Below are 27,205 nucleotides of genomic sequence, written 5' to 3'. Positions count from 1 at the left end.
TACTTTTTATTTTTAGATTTCTGTTTTAATTTGAATAATTGTGTTCTGTTTTTGTCATTTTTATGATTTTTTGTGCGTGTGGTAAATGTTTCTATATAGATTTTATTATTATTATATTTATTTATTTTCAGTTTTATTTTGTTTTTCAACAAAATAAATGAAAATGAGAAATGATGCCTTGGCAACTAGTTGAAATAAAATAAGTTTAAGGTTTATATTATATATATTCATATTATATACCTGTATATTATTTAGATTAACGTTTTATTTTTAGTGTAGAGCTATTTTGTCTTGCTTGTCATTTTTATTGTTTTTTTTTAATATCTATATTTTTATTTTTAGTGTTATTTAGTTAATTTAATTTACAAAAAGTTTATTTCATTCATACTTTAGCAGACATATTAGAATCTAATTTATTTTAGTATTACTGAGATATTCTTAGTTTTTAATTAATATTTCATATATGTTTAAATGTTAATAATTTGTTGTGCTTTTTTCATTGTTTTTTTATATCTATATTGTTTATGTTTAGTAGTGTTATTTTAGTACATACATTCATTTAATTAAAAAATTTTTTTTTCATACTTTGGCAGATATTTTAGAGTCAGTTATTTTAGTATTATTGAGATTGTTATAGTTTAAAAAAACTCAAATTAGTTTTTAATTTTACATTTCTGTTGTAATTTTTATTTTAGTAATTTTGTAGTGTTTTTGTCATTTTTGATGATTTTTTTGTTTCTATATAGAGTTTATTTTATTTTATTTTTTATTTATTTAGTTATTGTACATCAACAAAATAAATGAAAATGAGAAATCTTGCATCTTTACATTTTTTAAAAATATTTTAATATCTTTTATTTAAAATTTAAAAAGTCTGCATATGTCATTGTGGCTGCCTCATTAAAGAAAAGTAACCAATAAATTGCAAAATGAAAAAGATTTTGCATCTCGCAAGGAATAACAGTCAATTTTATTACAGCTAGCTTTCTTAAATATACAGGATGCAGCCTCCGAAATGAGATGCAGCTTATTTGCATTCTGTTCAATCTCCCTGCTGATAAAACAGATCTGCGAATATACAGACCTGTATTTTACTCATGTTTAGGTAAAGATAAACAGCGGCATTAGAGTGTTTTGTTATTGTTGTTGCTAGGATACGCCATCCTGCAGGCCATCATGGAGAAGGCGGGTCAGAACGGCTGGCAGGTGAGCGCCATCTGTGTGGAGAACTTCAATGACGCCAGTTACCGGAGACTGCTGGAAGACCTGGACCGGCGACAGGAGAAGAAGTTCGTCATCGACCTCGAGGCAGAACGACTCCAGAACGTTCTGGAACAGGTGAGGATGATGTCTGCACAAATTAAAATATAAAAGTCAACATAAATTCAAAATTAACCACATTCACAATCGTGGTCCAGTGCAATAAATGAAGTAAATCGCTCCCCTACACTGTTTTTCTTGTGGAAAAGTCTTTTTCACAGAAATATATTACATTATAGAATAAATTTGGTTGTGAATGCCATTTCATGTTGATTTTGAAAATGAAATTTAAAATGCATTAAAAATGAAATGATTATCAAAAGAAAATATTTGAAAAATGTAAAAACATATTTTTAAAAATTATAAAACTAGATATAGTACTGTGTTTTGAGCATTTTGCTAACTTTGAAATTATTCTACAATATTTAAAATAGCTTTTGAATTCTGTGTTTAAAACGATTTATAAATAATTTCATTTAAATGTTTTTAAATGTTTCAGTATTAAAAATATATTTTAAAAAATGTATAAAACTATATAGCGCTGTGAGTTTGAGACATTTTGATAACTGACTTTGAAAATATTCTATAAATATTCATTAAAAGAAAAATATTAATTAAATATATTATTCAATGTTTAAAAATATTTTTATAAATATTTACATTTACATTTAATGTAAATATTTTTTTAAGTATTTTAATAAAATATATATATAAATTATAAAACTGCCTATAGTGCTGTAAGCTCTTTGAGCCATTTTGACTGACTTTGAAAATATTCTGTTTAAAAAAGTAATATTTATTTAAAAAATGTATTTTTTGTACATTTAGACATTTAAAAAAATAAAAAAAAAATTTTTTTATATTATAAAACACTAAATTCTTCAATAATTTTTAAGTTTAAAAATGTTTATCTATTAATAGAAAACAATTCAATCTTTTAATATTTAGATATTTTTTTAAATATTCTACAGTGTTTAAAAAATGTAATATTTGTTTTAAAAATCTTTTATTATATTTAGATATAAAAAAATATTTTTAAATATAAAACTATATATAGCACTGGGAGCCTTTGAGATATTTTGATTACTGACTTTAAAAAATACTTCTACAATATGTACTTCTACAATGTTTCAATATAAAACATTGAAAATGCTAAAACTACATAGTGCTGTAAGCTCATTGAGCCATTTTGACTTTGAAAATATTCTACACATTTAAAAAAAATAATTTAAAAAAATGCAATTTTCAAGTTAATTTTTAGATATTTAAAAACATTTTTGAAAAATAATACACTATATTCTACAATAATTTTTAAGTTTGAAAATTTGTGTATTTATTAATAGATTTAATACATTAAGAAAAATACTTCAAAAAAAATGTACATTCTTTAAAAAAAATTTAAAATTTTAAAATATTTAAATATTAAATATATACATTTAAAAAAACATTATAAAACATATACATACACACACACACATAAATACATAACTAACTCACACCAAACTTCTCCAAAACCTTTAAAAGAAGTCTGTTGACATAATGCACAATGACCCTGAATGTGCACAAAAGCACAGATTCGCATCCCTAACTCATTTTTTGCTGTTTGCTGTATTACTGTCACAGCGCCAGCCTTAAAAACCCATTCCAGTAATATCTGTCAGGTAGCAGCCACATTTAATGCGTGGCATTCCAAAATATGAAATCGCTTACAGCACCTTTAAAGGAAAAGCATAAAAACACAAATCACAGCGCGCCGGAGGGAATCGCAGAGCAAGACGAACGATCAGCGCTTTCCTTCTGGCCTGCGATTTGTTATTTTCTCGGTGACTCGCTCTGATCCCTCCTCCCGCCTGCGGAGCTTCTCGCTGTTCCTTGCCGAATACGAGCACGCTCTGTCTGTCATGTGCAATGAAACTCAGAATAACATGATGTACAGAGAGACAGAGACGAGAACAGGTGCTCACAAAACTGCTGCCAAACAGCCTGAAACAGACACATCACAGTGACCCGAGCCAGAATCAACATCTCACGCACAAACAGCCAAAACAACCACTGTATTTACAACACAGCGGCATTTCTCATACCTTAATGTACGTCAGTCTGGTCAAATACCGCCATGACGAAGCATTTTGACAAGAACCTTACTAAAGTTAATTAAGCATTTGGTTAAGTGCCATTTCAATACTGATGTCAACAGTAATGCAAGAATACTCTAAAAATTCAATGTTTTTTGAAAGCAAATTAATGCTTTTATCCAACAGGGATGCATTAAATTAATCAAAAGTGACAGTAAAAACATTTATAATATTACACAAGATTTCGGTTTAAAAAAAATGCTGTTCTTTTGAACTTTTTATTCATCAAAGATTCATGAGACATAAAATGTATCATGGTTTTAATGTAACAATTAACTTGATACAATGTTAATATATTTTTATTCATTTTAAAAAGTTGTTAATTTAATATAACTCATTTAATATAATTTAAATGAATTTTTATTCATATAAAACATTCCTGCCATCACAGAAATAAATTACATTTTAGCATTTATTGCAATAAAAACAAATTTTCTAAATTACAATAATATTTCACATTATTACTGTTTTACTGTATTTTTTATCAAGTAAATGCAGCTTTGATGAGCATAAGAGACTTTTAAATATATATTATGTAATATAATATAATATAATATAATATAATATAATATGAACAGCACTACTGTTTTTAGTTTTTTTTTTTTTTTTTTTTTTTTTTTTTTTTGTCAAGCTTTACAAACACGTTAAATTTTCTTAAGAACATATAAACTAGTTTTGAAATAATCATATTTAGTATTAAATTATAATAATTATTATTTAATATAAAGTAATCCAAATATTTTTTATATTACAGTTGATACATTAATATGTGCATAGATATGTACATTTATTCCTTTCATAAATATAATTTTAATATATATTTTAATATAGCAATTAATTGGATATAATTTTAATGAATTTTTATTCATTTAAAAATGTTATTAATTTAATACAACTCATTTAATGTAATTTAAATCATTTTTTATTTATATAAAACATCCCTGCATCCCAAAAAGTAAATTACATTTTAAAATTTATTGCAATAAATACAGATGTTTTAAACTTCAATAATATTTCACAGTATTAGTTTTACAGTAATTTTGATCAAATAAATGCAGCTTTGATGAGAGATTTCGTTCAAAGTCAATAAAAAAAAAGTATTATATAATATAAAAATTATTAAATATATAACTGTTTTTAGGCACTTTTTTTTTAGATTTGTCATCAAGCTTTTTTTTTCTCAATAAAAATATTTATTATATAAAAAAATAATCACAAGAATTATGTGTTGTACTAAAATGTAATATATCATTTTGATATAATTCATTTACTATAATTTTACATTTTTCTTAATTTAAAAAAATTCTTAAATTACTAAAAAAATTATTCATTTAATACAGTTACTTTAATATATTTTTATTTTTAATAATTATAAACTAATTTATTCATTAAAAAAAACAGATTTGCCACCACAGAAATAAATTACATTTTAAAATTAAAGTAGAAAACAGTTATTTTAAATTGTAATAATATTTCTCAATATTCCTTTTATATTTTATTTCAAAAAGGTTTTAAAAAAATGCTACCGACCCCAAACATTCGAACGCTAGTGTACAAAATGGGCCTAATGTGTAGCAGCTCCATGGTTCTCGTGCGGTAATGATGTTCAACACGAGCAGCAGAAGGAGTCACAGCTCAGCTCTCTGTACGTCTGATCTATGAACTCTGCGATTGCGGGGCGTGTTTGATTGTTGCATGGTCCGTCTGTTCCTCAGGCAGACCTCCGAGATGCCCATCTATCAGCCTGACAGCAGACTTGGCAAATACAACCAGACACACACACATACAGACACACACAGACACAGTCACGCAGTTGGACATAGTCAGGTACAACACCGACAGAATGTTCTCTCTACATGCCCTGCCAGTCCTGCCAGCATGTTCATCCAGCAGATGTGGATCTGGCAACAGCGTGTGCCGATACCGGTTACACACTAGACAAAATTTACTTCCAGCAGAAGATATGGCGCATTGTTAAATTTTGATCTGAAAAAGACAATTTAAATTTGCTGAAAATGTGCTTACTCTCAAGCCACCGAAGATGTAGGGGAGTTTGTTTCTTCATCAGATTTGAAGGAATGTAACATTCCATCACTTGCTCACCAATGGATCCTCTGAAGTAAATGGGGGCCGTCAGAATGAGAGTCCAAACAGCTGATAAAAAACATCACAATAATCCACAAGTAATCCACACCATTCCAGTCCATCAGTTAACATCTTGAGAAACCAAAATAAACAAATCCATAAAGACATTAACTAAAGTAGGAGTCCATAACCCATAATAACGCTTCCTCCAAAAAAGTGAAAAAGTGGTCTGGTCTGAATCAGGAGAGAAATATGCACAGATTAAGCACCGTTTACAAACCCAAACAGTCCACAACAACTTTAAACAAATATGTGGATGATGGATTTTCTTCTTACAAACAAACAGCTTTTGGCTTCTTAAGACATTAAATGATGGATGAAGTCCATCTCCTGTGGTCTCGCATCAATATCCAGCCACACATTTGTTTAGAGACGCTTTTGACTGTTTTGACTTGTAAACGGTCAATTCAAAACAGACGTGACCGTCTGTTTTGGCTTCTCAAGATGTTAAGTGATGGACTGGAGTGGTGTGGATTACTTGTGGATTATTGTGATGTTTTTATCAGCTGTCTGGACTCTCATTCTGGCGGCACCCATTCACCTCTATGGGTGAGCAAGTGATGGAATGCTACAATTTCAACATTTTGATCTGTTTCTACTTCAAAGCATTGCTACTGGCTAGTCCACAAACCATAATAATGTTTCGTCCAATGAAAAAGTGTCTTAAAAAGTGTTCTTTTGTCATGATTTACCAGTTTTCGGTTCTCTAACTGGTGAAGAGTTTGCAGAATCAGAACGTCATATATTATTAAATATCAAACATTTTATTTTCTGTATTTAAATTCATACATTTATATATTTATTTTAAAACTAATTTATATATATATTAATTTAATATTATTTATTTAATATAATTAATTTTAATTAATTTAATATATTTTTATGTATTTGTAAATATATTTCTAATTTAATATAATATGTTTATTATTGTTTATATATAATATAAATTAATTCATTATCATAATTTAATATTATTTAATTCATTTCACATAATTTAAGGATTTGTAAGTATAAGTCTCTAATTATTTTAATATATCATTTATTTTTGTTCATTATAATTAAATATATTTTTATGAATTTTAATTCATTTAATATAATTTGTTCATGTATTTGTATCTTTCTCTGTTCTTCAATATAAATAATTTTTTATTATTATTTAATTTAATATCATTTATTTAACAGAAAATTGAAATACATTTCAAATTTTTAATGTATTTGTATATTTTTCTAATTGTTTAATAAATAATGTTAATTCATTTTACATTTTTATGTATTTGTAAGTATCTTATATATATGTATCTTAATGTACATACATGTATATATAATTGATTTTAGTTCATTATTATAATTCAAAATACTTCTATGAATTTTAATTCATTTCCTATTATTTTTAATTTCTTTGTACCTTTCCATATTTTTTAAATATACATGTATTTTAATTTAATATAATGTAATGAATTAATTCATTTAATATATTTTTTATTGTATGTGTATCTTTCTTTAATTTTTTAAATATATAATTTAATTAATTTAATCTAATCTATTTAATATAATATATTATAATTAATTAATTAATTAATTAATTAAATTTAATATATTTTTGTAAGCATCTCAGTCTAATGTTCTAAATATCTTTTTATTTAATATAATTTAATGAAGTTTAATAAATTTAAATTCATAATACAGTTTTTTTTATTTATAAGTATCGTTCTCTAATTAATCTGAGTGAATCACCTAGCAACCACCCCAAACACGCTAGCAACGATATAGCAACGACCTAACCATCACTGATGGAATGCTACAATTTTAACTTTTTGAAGTTTTTCCACTTCAAACCAAAAGCATATATCATCAATTAACTCACAGTAGGTCTGTGTTTAAAAGTCTGTAGTTATTGTTAAAAATCAATTCACCTGTGGAGAAAATGAATGTTTTCCTTTTAATTCTACTTGCAGTAAAATTTAAAATGCAATCCTGCATCCTATTTGCCACATGAATTCAAATTCACAGGAGAGAATTCTGATATGCACACAATGTTTTGGAACCTAAACTCTAATGTAAAAATATTGGCTGAACTGCTGAAGCATGTAATAAAATAGTCTTTGTGGTATTTACAGTCACTCACTGCTTGTATTTCTGTCTCTCTCTCAGATTGTGAGTGTGGGCAAACATGTGAAAGGATACCACTACATCATCGCTAACCTGGTGAGTGCTGGTGCCAGTTTATCCAGTGATGGAGCACTGGAGGAAATTAACAAAATGTAGAGGACAGCTTGTCCTCTGGCTGTAATTCTCTGTGATTGAGCTTCGCTTTCCTGAAGAAAACCAGAACGCAGCATTACATTTTGGCATATAACTCATATTATTTGTTAAGGATTCCTCAAATCATCCTTTACTAAGTGATCAGACACACCATTTTCACCTGCAGGACGACAAAATAGATGAAAATTCACAGAGAATATGGCAGAGACTTGAGGATTCAGGACTTTTTTTAGTTTGTTTAGTAAGAAACCATCTAACAACCACCTAAAACACCCTAACCATAGCAACGCCCTGTCAATCACCCACAACACCCTTTGTTGCAATGAGTTTTACAAACAACATTTTTTTTATTTGCTTCTGTTTTTTTAATTCTTTACTTTTAAATTGAATTCACTTCATATCATTTTTAATGCATTTGTATCTTTATTATTTTAAATATACATTATTTTAATGTAATATAATTAATAATTTAACAAATAAAATTTTTTAGTGTATTTGTATCCCTCTTTAATATTTGTAAATATATAATTTAATTTTATATAATTGATTTAATATAATGTAATGAATTTTAATTAATTAAATACAAAACTTACGTATTTGTAAGTATCTTTTTCTAATAATCATAGATATATTAAATATATAAACAACTAATTTAAATATTTTTTTATATATAATTTAATGAATTTTAATTCATTTAATATATTTTTTCTCTAATTAATATGAGTGAATCACCTAGCAACCACATAGCAACAAACTAAACATCACTCATAGCAACCATAAATCAATGCCCTGCAGCACTGCACCTCTCACATCTTTTTTTAATGTATCTGTATATATCTTTCTGTAATTAATCTGAGCGAATCACGTAGCAACCGCCCAAAACACCCTAGCAACACGATGAGTTCTGCACCTCCCAGAACCTGTAAAACTCAATCTGGATGATAAATTAATCGGAACTGCTAGTTAGTCTGAAGGAATTTACAGTCTTGTTCAGTTTCAGAGACTCCGACTATGATGGACTGCTGAAGCTGAACTTTGTTACGTGTGATTTATCGTTGCTTATTTTGTGCTGTGCCTTAACGTATTCCGCTTTGACATTTGTTAGCGTCAGCATCTGGAATATTACGAAATGTTATAACTCACTCCACCTCACATTCGCTCTATCAATCTCTACCATTTTATCTTTTGAATGAATCAGGTGCATTCGCTCTCACTCTGATTTGCTCTCTGTCTTTCTGCCGGCAGGGATTTAAAGACATTTCTCTGGAGAGGTTTATGCACGGCGGGGCAAACGTAACCGGTTTCCAGTTGGTGGATTTCAGCAAACCGATGGTGATCAAACTAATGCAGCGCTGGAACAAACTAGACCAGAGGGAGTATCCAGGATCCGAGAGCCCACCCAGAGTAAGCAAACACATTTACAACATAATTAAACACAAATGCAAACACCTATAAACCAGAATAACACACACTATTTGCACACATTTTTTCTGCATTGTTTCAGCACCCTATTCGCTAAAGGAATTAGCGCAAACATGCTCAGAGATCTCTGCTAAACGCCATTGAATCCATTAGCAAAATAATTCCTTATCTACTCAAACAGCGCGTTTCCAAATCGCCCAGCAAATAGCAGGTTGGCTTAAATCAGGCCCAAATTCTGATAATCCTGTCGGACGCATGTGGCAGAGTTCCAGTCACAGATGTTTAGCCAATCAAACTGTGACAGGACACATTCTTCGTCAAGCTTTAGCCAATGAGATTCAACAAGCAGCTGCCCAGGCAATATTTGAGTCAATTAAGCCATGACAGACCGCAGCCGGAGCCACGTTTAACCCGCCTGTTGGGGAATGTGTGGAGAAAAAAAAATAGTCTAAATACAAGAAAATAAATGTTTAAGTTGTGTTTTTAAGATTGGGATACCATTTTAGTTTTCCAAGAGATGGATTCACATTTAGGGCGTAATTAAAATATTACCAATATTATTTTATGTATTGTATGTATGTATGTATATATATGTATATGTGTGTGTGTGTACTTGTTTTTGCTACATTGTGGGGACCAAATGTCCCCACAAGGATAGTAAAACCTGAAATTTTTGCGGTCCCCACAATGTTAAAAAATTATTAAAAATAGTAAACGGTGTTTATCTGAAAATGTAACGATGCAAACATGTTTCCTGTAAGGGGTAGGTTTAGGGTTAGGGTTGGGTTAGGGGATAGACAATATTGTTTAGTCAGTATAAAAACTATAGAAGTCTATGGAAAGTCCCCACAATTCACAAAAACAAACGTGTGTGTGTGTGCGCACACATATACATATACATATCTATATCTATATCTATATCTGTACATATACATATATATATATATATATATACATACACATATATATATACATATACATATATATGTGTGCACACACACACATATATATACACATACACATATTCATGCATCACATACACACGTACATACACATATATATACAGCTGCATCTCAAATCAGAATGTCGTGGAAAAGTTCATTTATTTCAGTAATTACACTCAAATTGTGAAACTTGTGTATTAAATTCAGTGCACACAGACTCAAGTATTTTAAGTCTTTGGTTCTTTTAATTGTGATGATTTTGGCTCACATTGAACAAAAACCAACCAATCTCAACAAATTACAATATGGGACATGCCAATCAGCTAATTAACTCAAAAGACCTACAAATGTTTCCTGAGCTTTCAAAATGATCTCAGTTTGGTTCACTAGGCTACACAATCATGGGGAAGACTGCTGTTCTGACAGTTGTCCAGAAGACAACTACCGAAACCCTTCACAAGGAGTGTAAGCCACAAACATTCATTGCCAAAGAAGCTGGCTGTTCACAGAGTGCTGCATCCAAGCATGTTAACAGAAAGTTGAGTGAAAGGAAAAAGTGTGGAAGAAAAAGATGCACAACCAACCGAGAGAACCGCAGTCTTGAGAGGCTTGTCGAGCAAAATCGATTCAAGAATTTGGGTGAACTTTACAAGGAATGGACTGAGGCTGGGGTCAAGGCATCAAGAGCCACCACACACAGACGTGTCAAGGAATTTGGCTACAGTTGTCGTATTCCTGTTGTTAAGCCACTCCTGAACCACAGACAATGTTAGAGGCGTCTTACCTGGGCTAAGGAGGAGAAGAAATGGACTGTTGCCCGGTGGTCCAAAGTCCTCTTTTCAGATGAAACCAAGTTTTGTATTTCATTTGGAAACCAAGGTCCTAGAGTCTGGAGCAAGGGTGGAGAAGCTCATAGCCCAAGTTGCTTGAAGTCCAGTGTTAAGTTTCCACAGTCTGTGATGATTTGGGGTGCAATGTCATCTGCTGGTGTTGGTCCACTGTGTTTTTTGAAAACCAAAGTCACTGCACCCATTTAGCACGGCATTTTAGAGCACTTCATGCTTCCTTCTGCTGACCAGCTTTTTAAAGATGCTGATTTCATTTTCCAGCAGGATTTGGCACCTGCCCACACTGCCAAAAGCACCAAAAGTTGGTTAAATGACCATGGTGTTGGTGTGCTCGACTGGCCAGCAAACTCACCAGACCTGAACCCCATAGAGAATCTGAGAAACAAGAGACCAAAAAATGCAGATGAGCTGAAGGCCACTGTCAAAGAAACCTGGGCTTCCATACAACCTCAGCAGTGCCACAGACTGATCACCTCCATGCCACACCAAATTGAGGCGGTAATTAAAGCAAAAGGAGCCCCTACCAAGTATTGAGTACATATACAGTAAATGAACATACTTTCCAGAAGGCCAACAATTCACTAAAAATGTTTTTTTTTATTGGTCTTATGAAGTATTCTAATTTGTTGAGATAGTGAATTGGTGGATTTTTGTTAAATGTGAGCCAAAATCATCACAATTAAAAGAACCAAAGACTTAAACTACTTCAGTCTGTGTGCACTGAATTTATTTAATACACGAGTTTCACAATTTGAGTTGAATTACTGAAATAAATTAACTTTTTCACGACATTCTAATTTGAGATCCACCTGTAAATGAACTATAGTGTCCTGCACCCACTAGTAAAAAAATATCAGAAATTATATCTGGTTACATCTGGTTATATCTGTACATTTTACAGTTTGCACACATCTGTTCTTAGTCACAAAGTAAAATGCTTACATGGTACCCCATAACTAGAAAACAAGACAAACATACTCATTAAGACGATTTTGTGCTGCATAACCTCACCTCGTCGTGCTGTCCTCAGCTCAAAAACCGTTGCTTTTCCTCTCTGTTGATAACATGGAGCTCCTTCTCTACTCCCATTGATTAGCACTTCCATCCTGCAGTCCCTGCTATAAATTACCAGAGAAGCATCAGACCAATCTTTACGGGTTCATTAGAGCACACTTTACAGGCAAGAGCCTCGACTATCTCCATCTCCTGCTCGCTCTTGATTTTCTGCATCTCATTCGCTGACTCCCCCTTTAATGATTGTTGTTTGTTTCTGTCTTTTCCTCAATGTTAATTGGATGTTATTATGCCTCTGCTAGAACCATAAATCTTGATTTCCGCTGATCAAGTTCATGCGTAACGACCGGTGTCAGTGCAGACCCAGGCACTGAGACTCGTTCTGTCTTATTGAGGTGATTTACTCATGCAAATAGCCATGCTTTTGTATTTGTTTATAGAAAAAATAGATGAAAATCCATTTTGATTGTTGGTGAGGTTGAGCATTTTTTCTTATTGCCGGTGGTACCTCATAAAGAGAACGATGCACTGTTTTCCCCAGCAATCTTTACAGCTCTGTAGCAACAATCTGTACTGCTTTACAGCTAAATAGCTTTTCCAGTAACAAGTAGCGGCGTTGCTACATTGCAGTTTTATGTCACATAGCATTACGCACGCAGCCTTACAAGCGAGCAGGCGGAGGCAATAATCAATGCACTCACCTAGAATGCCCTCTCTGTTGCATTTACATCTACTTTAGGCACTAAGACGGCTCTGCATTTTACTTGATATGTGATTGTAATAGGAAGCATGGGTAATGTAGTGTAAATGAAGTAAAGATACAATATTCCTTTTACCTCCTCAGTACACATCATCATTGACGTATGATGGTGTGCTTGTGATGGCGGAGGCGTTTCGGAATCTGCGCAGACAGAAGATCGACATCTCTCGCAGAGGCAACGCTGGAGACTGTCTTGCCAACCCGGCTGCTCCTTGGAATCAGGGCATCGACATGGAACGAACTCTGAAACAGGTGAGAGCGGGTGGGATTGTGCAAGACAGGTGAGAGTTGATGGGAGGCTGTGAGCCAGGTGAGAGTGGGTGGGAATTTGTACAATAGGTGGGAGTGGGTGAGTCTTAAAGATAGGCAAGACTGAATGGGATGCTATCTGAAAAATGAGAGTGGGTGGGGCTCTTTGACAGGTAAGAATGGGTGGGTCTCACGGCAGGTGGGAATGTGCACGACTGTTCGAGAAGTGGGAATGGGCGGGACACTGTACTGCAGGTGGGAATGAGCAGGACTCTGTATGACAAGTGGGAATGGACAGAAGTCTGTACAGCTGGTGGCAATGGGCGGGACTCTGTATGACAAGTGGGAATGGGCAGGATTCTGTACGGAAGGTGGGAATGGGCGGGACTCTGTTTGACAAGTGGGAATGGGCGGGAGTGTTACAGCAGGTGGGAATGGGTGGCACTCTGTAGGACAAGCGGGAATGGGTGGGAGTGTTACAGCAGGTGGGAATGGGCGGGACTCTGTAGGACAAGTGGGAATGTGTGGGAGTGTTACAGCAGGTGGGAATGGGCGAGACTCTGTAGGACAAGTGGGAATGGGCGGGAGTGTTACAGCAGTTGGGAATGGGCAGGACTCTGTTTGACAAGTGGGAATGGGCGGGAGTGTTACAGCAGGTGGGAATGGGTGGCACTCTGTAGGACAAGCGGGAATGGGTGGGAGTGTTACAGCAGGTGGGAATGAGTGGGACTCTGTAGGACAAGTGGGAATGGGTGGGAGTGTTAGAGCAGGTGGGAATGGGCGAGACTCTGTAGGACAAGCGGGAATGGGTGGGAGTGTTACAGCAGATGGGAATGGGCGGGACTCTGTAGGACAAACGGGAATGGGTGGGAGTGTTACAGCAGGTGGGAATGAGTGGGACTCTGCGACAGGTGAGAATGGGCAGGACTCTGGATGACAGGTGAGAATGGGCGGGAATCTGTAAGAAAGGTGGGAATGAGTCGAACTCTGTATGACAAGTGGGAAGGGGAGGGACTCTTTTTGATGAATTGGAATGGTCCGGATTCTGTTCGGCAGGTGGGAATGGGTGGGACTCTTTTTGACAAATTGGAGTGGTTGGGACTCTGTACGGCAAGTGGTAATGGGCTGGTCTCTTTTTGACAAATTGGAATGGTTGGGACTCTGTTCAGCAGGTGGGAATGGGTGGGACTCTGCATGACAAGTGAGAATAGGTGGGACTCTGTTTGGCAGGTGGGAATGGGCGGGACTCTGTACGGCAGGTGAGAATGGGCTGGACTCTGTTAAATAGGTGGGAATAGTAAGGTGGGAATGAACGGGACTCTGTACAACAGGTTGAAGTGGGTGGGACTCTGTATGACAGGTGAAGCAGGACTGGAAGCTGTCTGATATATCAGAGTGGGCAGGATGCAGTACGACATGTAGGGAGTAGGTAGGACTGGGTGGGATGCTTTGTGAAAAATGAGAATTGGCGAGACTCTGTATGAAGGGTAAAGCATTACCTGAAAGGTAAGTGTGGGCAGAACTGAAAGACAGGTGAGACTGGGCAGGATGCTTTCTGACATGAAAGTTTGGGCAGGATGCTGTCTGAAAGGTAAGAGTGGATGGGACTCAACAGGTGGGAGTTGACTTGATGCTGTTTGACAGGTAAGAATGATCAGGGCTCTGTACTGAAAGTGAGAGTGGGCAGAACACTGTCTGAAAGGTAAGAGTGGGTGGGACTCTACGACTAATGGGAGTGGGCGGGACTAAATGGGGCTTGGACAATGCAAGATGCAAAGGATACGTCAACTTGCTATCAAATCTGACATTAGTTTTAACTCATCTTAAAGGTTTAATCCACTTAGCAAAATGAAATGTAGCTATAAATGATAACTTTAGTCCATGTTTACAAAAAATGACGTGTTCTGTCTTACCAACACTTCCTTGTGTGTGTGTGTGTGTGTGTGTGTGTGTAAAGGTGAGAATCCAGGGTCTCACTGGGAATATCCAGTTTGATCATTATGGACGCAGAGTCAACTACACCATGGACGTCTTTGAGCTAAAGAGTAACGGCCCCCGCAAGGTCAGACACACCACACAATTTCATACATTTAGACACACACAAGCATCCATTTATACAGAGACACACCGTAATTTTACCCAGAAGCCCACACACACAGGATTGATCACCCCGTCGTCTATCATCTGCAGATCGGTTACTGGAACGACCTGGATAAATTGGTTTTGGTCCAGAATGAGCTCTCCATGGGAAATGACTCCGCTATGGAAAACAGAACCGTTATCGTCACAACTATAATGGTAATGTACACGCAACCACCCACATCCGCAGTTTTACACACATAGCGCCATCTAGAGTGAGCAGGACACGTTACAAAAGTTAAAAATCCTTGAATAAAACTGACTTGCATTGCTCTGGACTGTATTGGTGAGAGAAATGAGGAAAGAAAGCGAGCCAGTGAAAGAGAGAGAGAGATCTGACTGTGCATTAGTTCATTTATCATGTTAATGTCTTTAGTTTTGCTATAGATAAGAATGCAAGGAGGTTTACCTATGCATTTGAGGCTGATGTTTAAATTTCCCTTAAAAAATTCACCACACTAACCATCGTTTCCAACAAATCTCCATAGTTACCGCAGTCATTGTTAAGGCGCTTTCCCGGTAGCTGACTCAATTTGATTTTGGTCAGGAGTGTCAAACCTGCTGACTGTTTTTGCCGAAAAGTCGGAGGTCTGTCACACTCAGCGATTAATAATGGATGAGATGACAAACTGAAAGACTGCCTGTGACATTTCCATCCCATTCTGTCACGGGCTGTTGAAGTAAGAACAGTAGCACCATGCAAGCAATTATAATAAGCTGAATTAGAATATATGAATGTACAGATACACTGTGTGACTTTGCATTCGCAACATTTATTTTTATATGACTGCATTTGGTAGGCGCTTTAATCCAAAGTAAATTACACTGCTTTCATGCATTCCCTGAGAGCGCAACCCATGACCTTGGCATCATGTTCTACTATTTAAGCTACATGAATGCCATATTACACACAGAAGAAACTGCTCAGTGGTCATTGCTCAAAGGCCACGAGAGCCGCCCACTTGCTGGCTCAAGCTATTTCAAACTTGCTAAAAGTTGCATTTAAGTCAGGGGCATTAGCAAAAGAGTTGAGTCACTATCTGACTATCTGATTCTCCAACAGCTCATGGGCGAAAATCGATTTTGCAGGACATCAGCATTAAAGCCCTAAAAATCCAGGACCTTTTAGCAATTGAAATTAGACAAGCTCCAAGGGTTCATATTTTACAGAATATGCATCTGAAATTCTAATGCATCAGTCACTGTTTTGAATGTTTTATCTAAAACATTTGTAATTTAGAAAATATCAACATTAGAATTAAAAGATCATTATGGAAACTTGTTTCTGCCACAGAATAAGAAAATGAAAATGTAACTGTGACTTTTTATTTCAAAACATAGGCATTTTCTCGCAATTCTGAGTTTATATCTTGCAATTCTATGTTTATATCTCACAATTCTGTTTATATTGTGCAATTCTGCATTTATACCCTCCAATTTTTCATTTATATCTCGCAAGTCTGTGTTTATATCATGCATTTCTGCTTTTATATATTGCACGCCTGTTTACATCTCACAGTTCCACATTTCCCACAATTCTGCATTTATAGCTCTTAAGTCTGAGTTTATATCTCACAATTCTGTGTTTATATTGCGCAATTCTGTTTATATCTTGCAATTATATCGCGTTTATATCTTGCAAGTCTTACTTTATATCTTAATTCTGCGTTTACTGTATATCTTGCAAGTCCGTTTACATCTAGCAATTCTGCATTTATCCCACAATTCTACATAGCTTGTAAATCTGAGTTTATCTCGCAATTCTGCTTTTATATCAGAATTCTGCATTTATATCTCTCAAGTCTAAGTTTATATCTCAAATCTGCGTTTACTGTATATTTTGCAGTTCTGTTTACATCATGCATTTCTGCTTTTATATCTTAGAACTCTGCATTTATATCGCAATTCTGTTTATACCTCGCTATCTTTCATTTATATCTCGCATTTCTAAGTTTGTATATCACAATTCATTTATTTCACAAGTCTATGTTTATATCTCAATTCTTTGTTTATTGTATATCATGCAGTTCTGCATTTAGATCACGTAACTCCATTTATCTCGCAATTCTGCATTTCCTGTACATCTTGCAGTTCTGTTTATATCACAATTTTGTTTTATATCACTCAATTCTTTGCTTATATCTTGCACTTCTGAATTTACTGTATATCTTGTAATTCTGTTTGCATCTCACAATTGTTTATATCGCTCAATTCAGCATTTATATTTTGCGATTCTGCATTTTATCTCTCGAAATTCTGCGTTTACATCACAATTCTTTGCAATTCTTTCTCATCATGCAATTCTGTTTGCATTTTCAATTCTGTGTTCATGTTGCACAATTTTTCGTTTATATCTCGCAAGTCTGACTTTATATCTCAATTCTGCATTTACTGTATATCTTTCAATTCTTTATATATCATACAATTCTGCTTTTGTATCTTACAAGTCTGCGTTTACATCTGCATTTATATCACGCAACTCAGTTCATATCTCACAATTCTGAGTTTAATGTATACATTGCAATTCTGTTCGTATCTTGCAGTTTTGCATTATATCACACAATTTTTCATTTATATCTCATCACACAATTCAGCTTTTGTATCTTGCAAGTCCATATTTACATCTCACAGTTCTGCATTTATATCACGCAACTCAGAGTTTATATCTCGCAATTCTGCGTTTACTGTATTTCTTGCAATTCTGGTTATATCTCGCAATTGTTTATATTGCTCAATTCTGCGTTTATATTTCGCATTTGACTCTTCAAAAACCCGCCCTCCTTAGTTACTGTTGCTATGTCCAACAAACAATGGCGCTCTCACAAGTGTTGTAACGCAGTGAAAAATATATCTGACAACACACCGACAGACAAGACAGAGCAGGTTATTTCTAGTATGAAACAAGGTGTCAGCTTTAAAATGTTGTAATTTTTAAGAAATTCAAACCAATAAAATAAATACCGTTTTATGGCTCTTCAATGCGTGAGGTATTGCCTTATTAGATCAATCGACACATGAACCGATTGTCTTTTCTTATTTACTTAAAGCATGAACAAACATCAGAATGTTTTTTATATAAACCACGGAAAGACATCAATACACACACATTTTCAAGTTTAAGTCCACCGAAGTTAATCTACTCTCCTGTCTGATTTGTTTGTCAGACAGAATGGCAGATTCAGCGTTATGATTGGTCAAATTGGCTGTCAGTCAAGCTGTTTGCGACAGGTCAATTCTGCATTCGAGTTTCTATCCCACAATTCCGTGACTTTGTGAGATATTGTTGGAATTGACACAACCTGTCCTTCAAACCATATTTAGGGCCCAAACACTGCAGTCCCCTGCAGTTCCCTATTGGAATTGCTGTGCTTTAAATTTTTTGAACTGCTGCCCTAGTTGTTCTATAGTAACAATGGTATTTTGGTGGAAACTATGGTTAGTGTGGCAAATTCTGTAAGGGTTTAAACAGGGAAAAGAGCGATAGAAAATTATACCTTAGCAGGCTCCTCCTCTCTCTCTCTCTCTCTCCTTCTCTTTCTCTCTTTTCTTTTCTGCCGTGCGCTTTTTAAGGCGATGGAGAATTTTACCTCTGCAGGATCGTCATCGTTTCCATCACTGCTAAAGAATCCGCTGTTCAGACACTGAGCAGAGAGAGAAGAAGACGAGACAAGCGTGAGACACCAGAGAGAGTGTAATGATTCAGCTGTTTTCAGACTCTCCTCAGCTGGGACTGCAGCGTTAAACATTCACTAACATTCAGCCCACGTACCTGAGGTGCAATGCCAAGGGTGTAAAAAGCAGCTTTGTGGGTATTTCGTTTTGTCTTCTTGTGATTGCTTGCCCTTGCTTTATGAATTACACAGTTGGCATTTAAAGGCATCATGAAATCGAAACAGACCTGAGTTACTATCGCAGCAAACGCCCCTGCTCTCATTGTGCCCAATACGTAAGTGCATGTTAATCTTAAAAATGCGTTTTTATGATCTGTAAATGTAATGACTTTCTTTGCCTACTCAGATACTTTTTTGCTAACATAAACAAGGTCACATGGGCATTTATACAGACTGATAATATCGATGATCCAATAAAATCCTGATTTATAAAATCAAGCCCAACCATTTAATATTAACTACATAATATTCAGTTTGCTCAGAAATATTAAATATAACGACTAAATATATATGGGCCAAAAGAGATGAAAGAAATGTGATTTTATGTTCATAGAAAGCATTAAATGTAAGGAAAGCGTCTACTTTTAAGGCTTCAAATACATTTTTGGAGAATAAAACGTCAAAATTTGGTTGATATAATATTACATTGTCATTCAGGGTAATATAATATTTATGTAAAAATTCAAACAACATGCTTATTCTGACTTGTACATGTTAAAATATATAAAAGGATAAAGGAGCATATTAAATTTTATTGTGTTTTAAATGAGTAAAAACAATTTACTGACAAATTGGAAAAACCTAGGATAATGGCAAATTTTACTAATTAGTATTTGGGGTGAAAGTAATTCATCTTTTAATGTCTCATAAATTGATTATTACACTGAATTACATTTAAGTGGGTGCCTTCTGTAAATTGGGGAAAAACGTATGATATTTATTTTTTTGCTCAGAAAAGCAAAAACAAAAATGCAATTAAATTAAACAGAAAACTTTCTATTTTTTTTTTTTTTTTGAAAACAACATTTTCAAGCAGTATTATCCTTATTGTGCTTATGATTAAACCCCTTTTCGTCTTTGACCTATATATACAATCAGTAAAAGGTGCAAAAATAAATACAAAATATAATTTTTTTTAATAAATGTTTCTACACTTCAGTGCATGTTATCCCAAAGAAAAACTATTTTTAAGCACCACCATTCATGATTTCCCACATTAAAAATAGTCAAAAATATTTAATGTTACAGCAAATACAAATTGGATAACAAGTTAAAAACAAACATTAAGTAGAAATATACTTTTTAAAATAAATGTTTTTAGACTTAAGTGCCGATTAATCTAAAGAAGAAAAAGAAAGTTTTTAAGCCTTTCACCAAGTCCTGATGAATAAAATCCTCATTTCTTTTCATTTATTATACTATCCACTATCCAAATACTTTTCAGGAATATTTATTAATAATAATAATAATAATAATAATAAATAAATACATAAATAAATAAAACATTAACTTTTTTAATGAAAGTTGCCACACTTCAGTGCATGTTATTCTAAAGAAAAAAATGTTTTTTATTAAATCTTTAATCAAAATGTAATAGCTTGCTTTACTTTCTGTAAAAATGTATATTAATCAATAACATCATAGCAAACAATTCAATTAAACATTGAAAGATAAAACCAAATCACAATTTACATTTACAATAACTTTATGCCATGTTCTTCTAACATCACATGATTGTGTTGCCTTTAAATGTCCTGAAAACCGTCCAAGGATTGTGTTTCTTAAAGGTGTGATTACCTGAGATGCTGTTTTCCTTGTTAATGGAGGATGATCTCTATCATTCATGTGACAATGAAATGATCCACTAACAAAGACATTGCCCTGATGCAGGATTGATGTTTGTATGTTAATCAGGATCATGCATCATTCAAAACTGAATTGAGATCGCATTACAAGGTCAAATTCAATGCCTGAATCCTGTTTGAATCAGAATTTGCTTCTTTGATTCTTTGAATTTGAATCAAAGAATTCACATTTTATTCAGTAAATATAATTTATTTGAAAATAAATTACAAATATATTAACTGAAATTAAAAAAAGTATATTTGTATCATAAATATACTCTTACTTTGTTTTAAAATAAATTGTATACATTTACTAGTAAAATATAAATTATTTATTTAATAAAAATAGTCTAAATTTAGTTTAACAACACATTTTATCTTATAGTTTGCTGAAAAATTACAGGTATGTTTACTGAATAAAACATACATTTATTCTAAACACATTTTGTCCACTTATACATAAAGAAGGGGACAAAAATGAATTATTTTCTAAATTAAATCATAAAAATGTAAAATTAAAATAAATCAAAATAAAACGCTTACAAAAAAAATAATAATAATTTGATTTGTTTACCTGCATATCACTGACAGGGAGCTGTAATTTAGTTGTATAGTTGCAATTTATTTTTAAATAAATTGTTTTTATATTTACTAGTAAAAATATCAATTAATTAAAAAAAAAAAGTGTCTAAATTTTGCCTAAATATTTTTGTTCAGTTAATATAATTTGTTTAAAAATATATTAAAATGAATGAAAGGTATATTTATTTTAAATATTCAATTTTTTTTTTTTTTTTTAATTACAGAAATATTAATTTAAAATCTCAGAGGGAAGTAAATATTTAGGGTCAAAGGTCAAACAAAGTTTGCGAATTTCTGTGTTCGGCTTCTGCTGTGGCCAGTGCAGCCGTTCTAACATCGTACCATTACTTAATGCAACAATTTAAAGCCAATTAATCTAAATATTAAAAGAAAATATGCCAATAATAGCAAATAATGATACATACGAAAAATATGAATCACCTTTGGGATACATGGAGACAAACCCAATAAATAAAACAATAAAAATGTAAATCAAAATAAAAATAAAATACCTATCAAAAATATTAAATATTTGATTTCATGTGACTGACAAAAGAAAACTTTTTCATTTCCATAAATATACTTGTAATTTATTTGTAAATAAATTGTTTACATATTTATTAGTAAAAAATATAAATTATTTATTTAAAAAAATAGTTTAAAGAGTTAAAAATAGATTTCAAATAGTTCAATAAATATAATTTATTCAAAAATATATTTAATTAATGAAAAGTATATTTATTCTAAACACTTAGTACACAAATTAAATCATAAAAAAAAACTATTTAAAATAATTTTTAACATTCAAACTAAGTGTAATGTGACTAACATCAGAGAGCCGTGTACCTGTAAATGTGCTGAAATATTAATTTCAAATCTAAATATTTAGGGTCAAAAGGTCAAAAAAAAAGTTTGTGAATTTGTGTGTTTGACTTCTGCTGTAACTAACTTAGCCTTTCTAATATCTTGCCAACACAAAATTCAGTGATTTCATGCCAATAAATGTAAATATTAACAAAAAAAAAAAAAATTCCAATATTCCAATAATAGCAAATAATGCATGGAGATACTTGGAGACGAACCTAACCTTCAGCCTCTGCAGTATTTGTCTCTAGGGTTTCAGATCTCCCACAATGCACTGCAGTCTCATTTCAGCTCTGACTCCATTCAGATCTGAAACACGACCGCATTAATTCAGCATAAATAAAACATTAATACATCAGTAGAACGGGCCATTTCATGTTGACTTTAAACAAGAACTATTTAATTACACAATGTGAGCACAAACACTACTATAAATAGACACGTTAATTAATCCGATGAGAGTTGTCGAATCGATCAAGCGTAAGTGTGACAGATGCAGAGCAACGTATCGCGATGCACAAGCAACACATCCAGATGTGTTTGTGGATGTGTGTTTGTGGACATGTGGGCTCCGGGCGAAGAGAGAGAGAGCAGGATTGCTGAGTAACTGATAGCTGTAATTAGTGTAACTCCAGGCTGAGGGGACGTGAGGCGTGTTCCTCCTATGTAACGTTCATTAACTCCACGCCTGCAGACAGCAGACGATTTATCTACAGTGAAGCCTCATGAGCTCATTCGTGAGAATAAACCAATCCGGAGATGCACACACACATGCATTCATGTGTGTGTCCATTCATTCGTTCTCTTTTCTTACATTAATGTCCTTCATTTGGACGTAGAGCGGACTGCTGTGTCCACCCACTCATTGATAAGGAATAGTTCATTCAAAAACCACCCTCAGGTCATTCGAGATGTAGATGAGTTTGTTTATTTGTCAGATTTGGAGAAATGTAGCATTGCATCACATGCTCACCAATGAATGTGAATGGGTGCCGTCAGAATGAGAGTCCAAACAGCTGATAAAAACAGTAATCCACACCACTCCAGTCCATCAGTTAACATCTTGTGAAGCCAAAAGATGCGTGTTTGTAAGAAATAAATCCATCTTCTGACTTTTTCTTCAGTAAAAATGTATTTTTACTCAAAACACTAAAATTATTTAATTATTTACTGGTATTTTTTTGCTCTAAATGCACTTTTTGTTCAGGAAATATATTTGTCATTTCTTTTTAAATAAATGATTAATTTATACATGTACTAGTAAATATATAAACAAATAATTTATTTTAAAAATGACTTGTGTATTCACTCTAAACAGTTTTTTTTAGTGAAAATGTATTTTATTTATTCAAAACACAAATTATTTAATTATTTACTAGTAAATATAGAAACAATTTATTTTAAAAATGACTTGTGGATTTACTCAAAACACACTTTTTCCTTCAGTGAATGTTTATTATATTTATTCAAAACACTAAAATTATTTAATTATTTACTAGTGTAAATAATTTATTTAAAAATAAATCAAATGCACTTTTTGTCCAGGAAATATATTTGTAATTTCTTTTTAAATAAATTATTAATTTATACATTTACTAGTAAATATATAAACAAATATTTTATTTAAAAAATTACTTGTGTATTCACTTTAAACAAACGTTTTGTTTTTCAATGAAAATGTATTATATTTCTTTAAAACACAAATTATTTAATTATTTACTAGTAAATGTTTAAATAATTTATTTAAAAATAAATCAAGTATTTTTTTATGCTCTAAATGCACTTTTTGTTCAGGAAATATATTTGTAATTTCTTTTTAAATAAATTATTAATTTATATATTTACTAGTAAATATATAAACAAATAACTTATTTTAAAAATAACTTGTGTATTCACTCTAAACAATTTTTTTCAGTGAATATTTATTATATTTACTTAAAACACAAATTATTTATTTAATTATTTACTAGTAAATGTATAAATAATTTATTTTAAAAATTACTTGTGTATTCACTCTAAACATTTTTTTTCAGTGAATATTTATTATATTTACTTAACTTATATTTACTAGTAAATGTATAAATAATTTATTTAAAAATAAATTGCAAGTATTTTTTGCTCTAAATGCACTTTTTATTATTTTTAGTATTATTATTTTAAAATAAATACAAATAAAAAACAAAAGTATACTTAACACTGCATTTATTTATACACATTAAGGGACAAGACATTATTTTCTATTGAAAACTATCAGCACATGCAATCCATAGACATCAACTCTAAAATAACTTACATTCTGCTCTCGTGTGCCTTCATATCCAGATGAATGCATTTCCATATCAGTGTCAAATGAAATGAAATGCTGTGTGGTGAAACTTCATTCAGTTCTCCCTTGAAGAGCTCTAGAAATGTACAACAAATGTATAAACAATATAAAATGAATGTACTTTGACATTTACACTGTCAAAATGTATTATTTGTCTGTCTAAATGATCCTTGCTTTAATGTTTAGACTGTTTTCTCTTGTCAGAAATGATCTCTTGATTTTATTTTCATTATATGAACTTGTTGTTGTGATTAGCTCCAATTAAATCATATGATTATCATTGACAAGTTGATTATAGTGACTAAACACTTGCACTTTGCCTCTAATGGTTTTAATGTAAATCAATGTTTTGGATTCCGTGTGGAAATGATTCTAATAAATGTTTTGATTTATAGTGATCATCTTGTCATTTAAAACTTTATTGACTGCAACACTAATGAGCACAATGCAACACTTTTATGGCACATAAGAGTGTAATATGAGCGTCCTACACAGTGTATTACACATTTATGTATGCAATCAGATCATGTATATCCCAGTGAACTCATGTTATGTAATTCTGAGTATTAATGAAGTTACTATATGAAAAACAACCTAGTAACCAACACACTCCTTTTTAAGATCTCTGTTGAACCTATAAAGCTAAAAATGACTTTGATTTTTAAGTGTAATTAATAATACGGTTTAATTTTGAGGTCAGCTTGACCATCCCTGCCCACCTTTGTCTGTCTGTGTGTGTGTGTGCCGTGTGTGTGTGTGTTTAGGAAGGACCGTACGTGATGTTGAAGAAGAACTGGGAGATGTACGAAGGAAACGACCAGTATGAAGGATACTGCGTGGATCTGGCGTCCGAGATCGCCAAGCATATCGGCATCAAGTATAAGATCTCCATCGTTCCTGATGGGAAATACGGAGCCAGAGATCCAGAGACGAAGATCTGGAACGGCATGGTTGGGGAGCTGGTGTACGGGGTGAGATATATATGCATATATCAGTCATTTGTATTCACATTACAATTTACAATGAATTCTCATCGTGTTTTGTCTTGTGAATGTTACCTTTTTTTTCCTCCACACATCGCTTTTTTATGCAGATGTAGGAGCTGAAAAAAGTTTTTTAATATGATCTGAGCTAAAGAAGCTAACTTTACTGATAGTATTGTTGTTAGTTTGCTTTTTATGAAAAAACATTACAGAAATGCTTAAAAAAAACAAAAAACAGTACATATATAAACAATTATTAAAAAATCTTAATAATTTAAATTTTTTAACCAGCAAATAAAAAACTATATATTATAAAGATATAATTGTCAAAAATTAAAAATATATGTATTTTAAAACATTTATATAAAATATTAAAAAAAAAAAAAAAAAAAACATTACTGAAATTGAAAATGTTTAAATAAATTAATTAATTAATTTTAAACAAAACAAAAATTTGAAATGTTGCCTTGGCAAGTAACTGTAATAAATACATTTATGTTGAAGTACTAAAATTAAAAATTAAATTAAAAAAATTAAAGCTAAATAGAAGTATTAAAATTTGTATGAAATATAAAAACAAAATTACTGAAATTTTAAAAGTTTAAATAAAAATCAAAAATAAAAATAAATAAATAAAAACATTTTAAACAAATCCAAAATTAGAAATATTGCTTTGGCAAGTAACTGTAATAAATTAAATTTATGCTGAAGTACTAAAATACTAAAGTACTAAAGTTTTTAGTACTAAAGTACTAAAAACTGAAAAAAAGAAAACTAAATTAAAATTTATTATGAAATACTTAAGACAAAAACACAAAACTAAATTACTGAAAAAATAGAAATTTTGTCTTGACAAGGAACTGTAATAAATACATTTATGCTGAAGTACTAAAATTTAAAAAAGGGGCGGGGAGCTATTTTTTATTTATTTATTTATATAAAATATAAATACAAATAAAAAGGCAAATACACCAAAACAATTACTGAAATTTAAATTTAATATAAAAACAAAATATAAAAAATAAAAACTTCAAAATATTAATAAAAATTATAATAGGATCTCAATGATGATAAAACAACACTAAATAGAAACTATTGCTTATTAGTTAGTTTAAAAAAAAACTAAAAACTAAAATATAAACTACAAATATTAAAATAAAAGCTAATTCAAAATATTAATAAATACTAAATAAATAAATGTATACATCTCAAATAGTATTTATATAATATATTACAATAAATAATATAAAGTATGAAAATTAAAAATTAAAAAAAGAAAACTAAATTAAAATTTATTATGAAATACTTAAACACACAAAAACACAAAACTACTGAAAAATTAGAAATGTTGCCTTGACAAGGAACTGTAATAAATACATTTATGCTGAAGCACTAAAATAAAAAAGGCTATTTATTTATTTATATAAAATATAAATAAAAATAAAAAATAAAAAGGCAAAAACAAAAAAAATACTGAAATTTAAATTTAATATAAAAAAATATAAAAATAAAAACTTCAAAATATTAATAAAAATTATAATAGGATCTATTTATTTATTTATATAAAATATAAATAAAAATAAAAAATAAAAAGGCAAAAACAAAAAAAAAATATTAAAATAAAATTTAAATTTAATATAAAAAAATATAAAAATAAAAACTTCAAAATATTAATAAAAATTATAATAGGATCTCAGTGATGATAAAACAACACTAAATAGAAACTATTGCTTATTAGTTAGTTTTAAAAAAAAAAA

General features: G+C 31.7%; 1 protein-coding gene and 1 long non-coding RNA gene across 7 annotated transcripts in view; one reads left to right on the top strand and one right to left on the bottom strand.

Moving 5' to 3' along the window:
- Positions 1–27,205, top strand: part of gria4a (glutamate receptor, ionotropic, AMPA 4a) — a 113,821-nt gene that overhangs the window by 38,021 nt on the left and 48,595 nt on the right. For 4 of the 6 annotated variants that reach the window (XM_051130142.1, XM_051130141.1, XM_051130140.1 and 1 more), the window contains 7 exons: positions 1,154–1,338; positions 7,692–7,745; positions 9,048–9,206; positions 12,875–13,042; positions 14,997–15,101; positions 15,230–15,337; positions 25,230–25,436. In XM_051130142.1, the coding sequence (XP_050986099.1) occupies positions 1,154–1,338; positions 7,692–7,745; positions 9,048–9,206; positions 12,875–13,042; positions 14,997–15,101; positions 15,230–15,337; positions 25,230–25,436 (986 nt within the window). Of the gene's footprint in view, positions 1–1,153; positions 1,339–7,691; positions 7,746–9,047; positions 9,207–12,874; positions 13,043–14,996; positions 15,102–15,229; positions 15,338–18,748; positions 20,911–25,229; positions 25,437–27,205 lie in introns of those variants that run through there. The other 2 variants (XM_051130144.1, XM_051130147.1) reach the window with 2 other exon arrangements.
- Positions 1,248–12,975, bottom strand: LOC127177755 (uncharacterized). Its single transcript, XR_007829257.1, has 3 exons — positions 12,867–12,975; positions 12,028–12,134; positions 1,248–1,351 (listed from the first exon to the last, which is right to left on the bottom strand). It is a non-coding gene; the product is annotated as an uncharacterized LOC127177755 (long non-coding RNA).

This window comes from Labeo rohita, chromosome 15, assembly GCF_022985175.1.
Source record: "Labeo rohita strain BAU-BD-2019 chromosome 15, IGBB_LRoh.1.0, whole genome shotgun sequence".
Taxonomy (NCBI): domain Eukaryota; kingdom Metazoa; phylum Chordata; class Actinopteri; order Cypriniformes; family Cyprinidae; genus Labeo; species Labeo rohita.
This window is presented reverse-complemented; position numbering and strand designations above follow the sequence as displayed.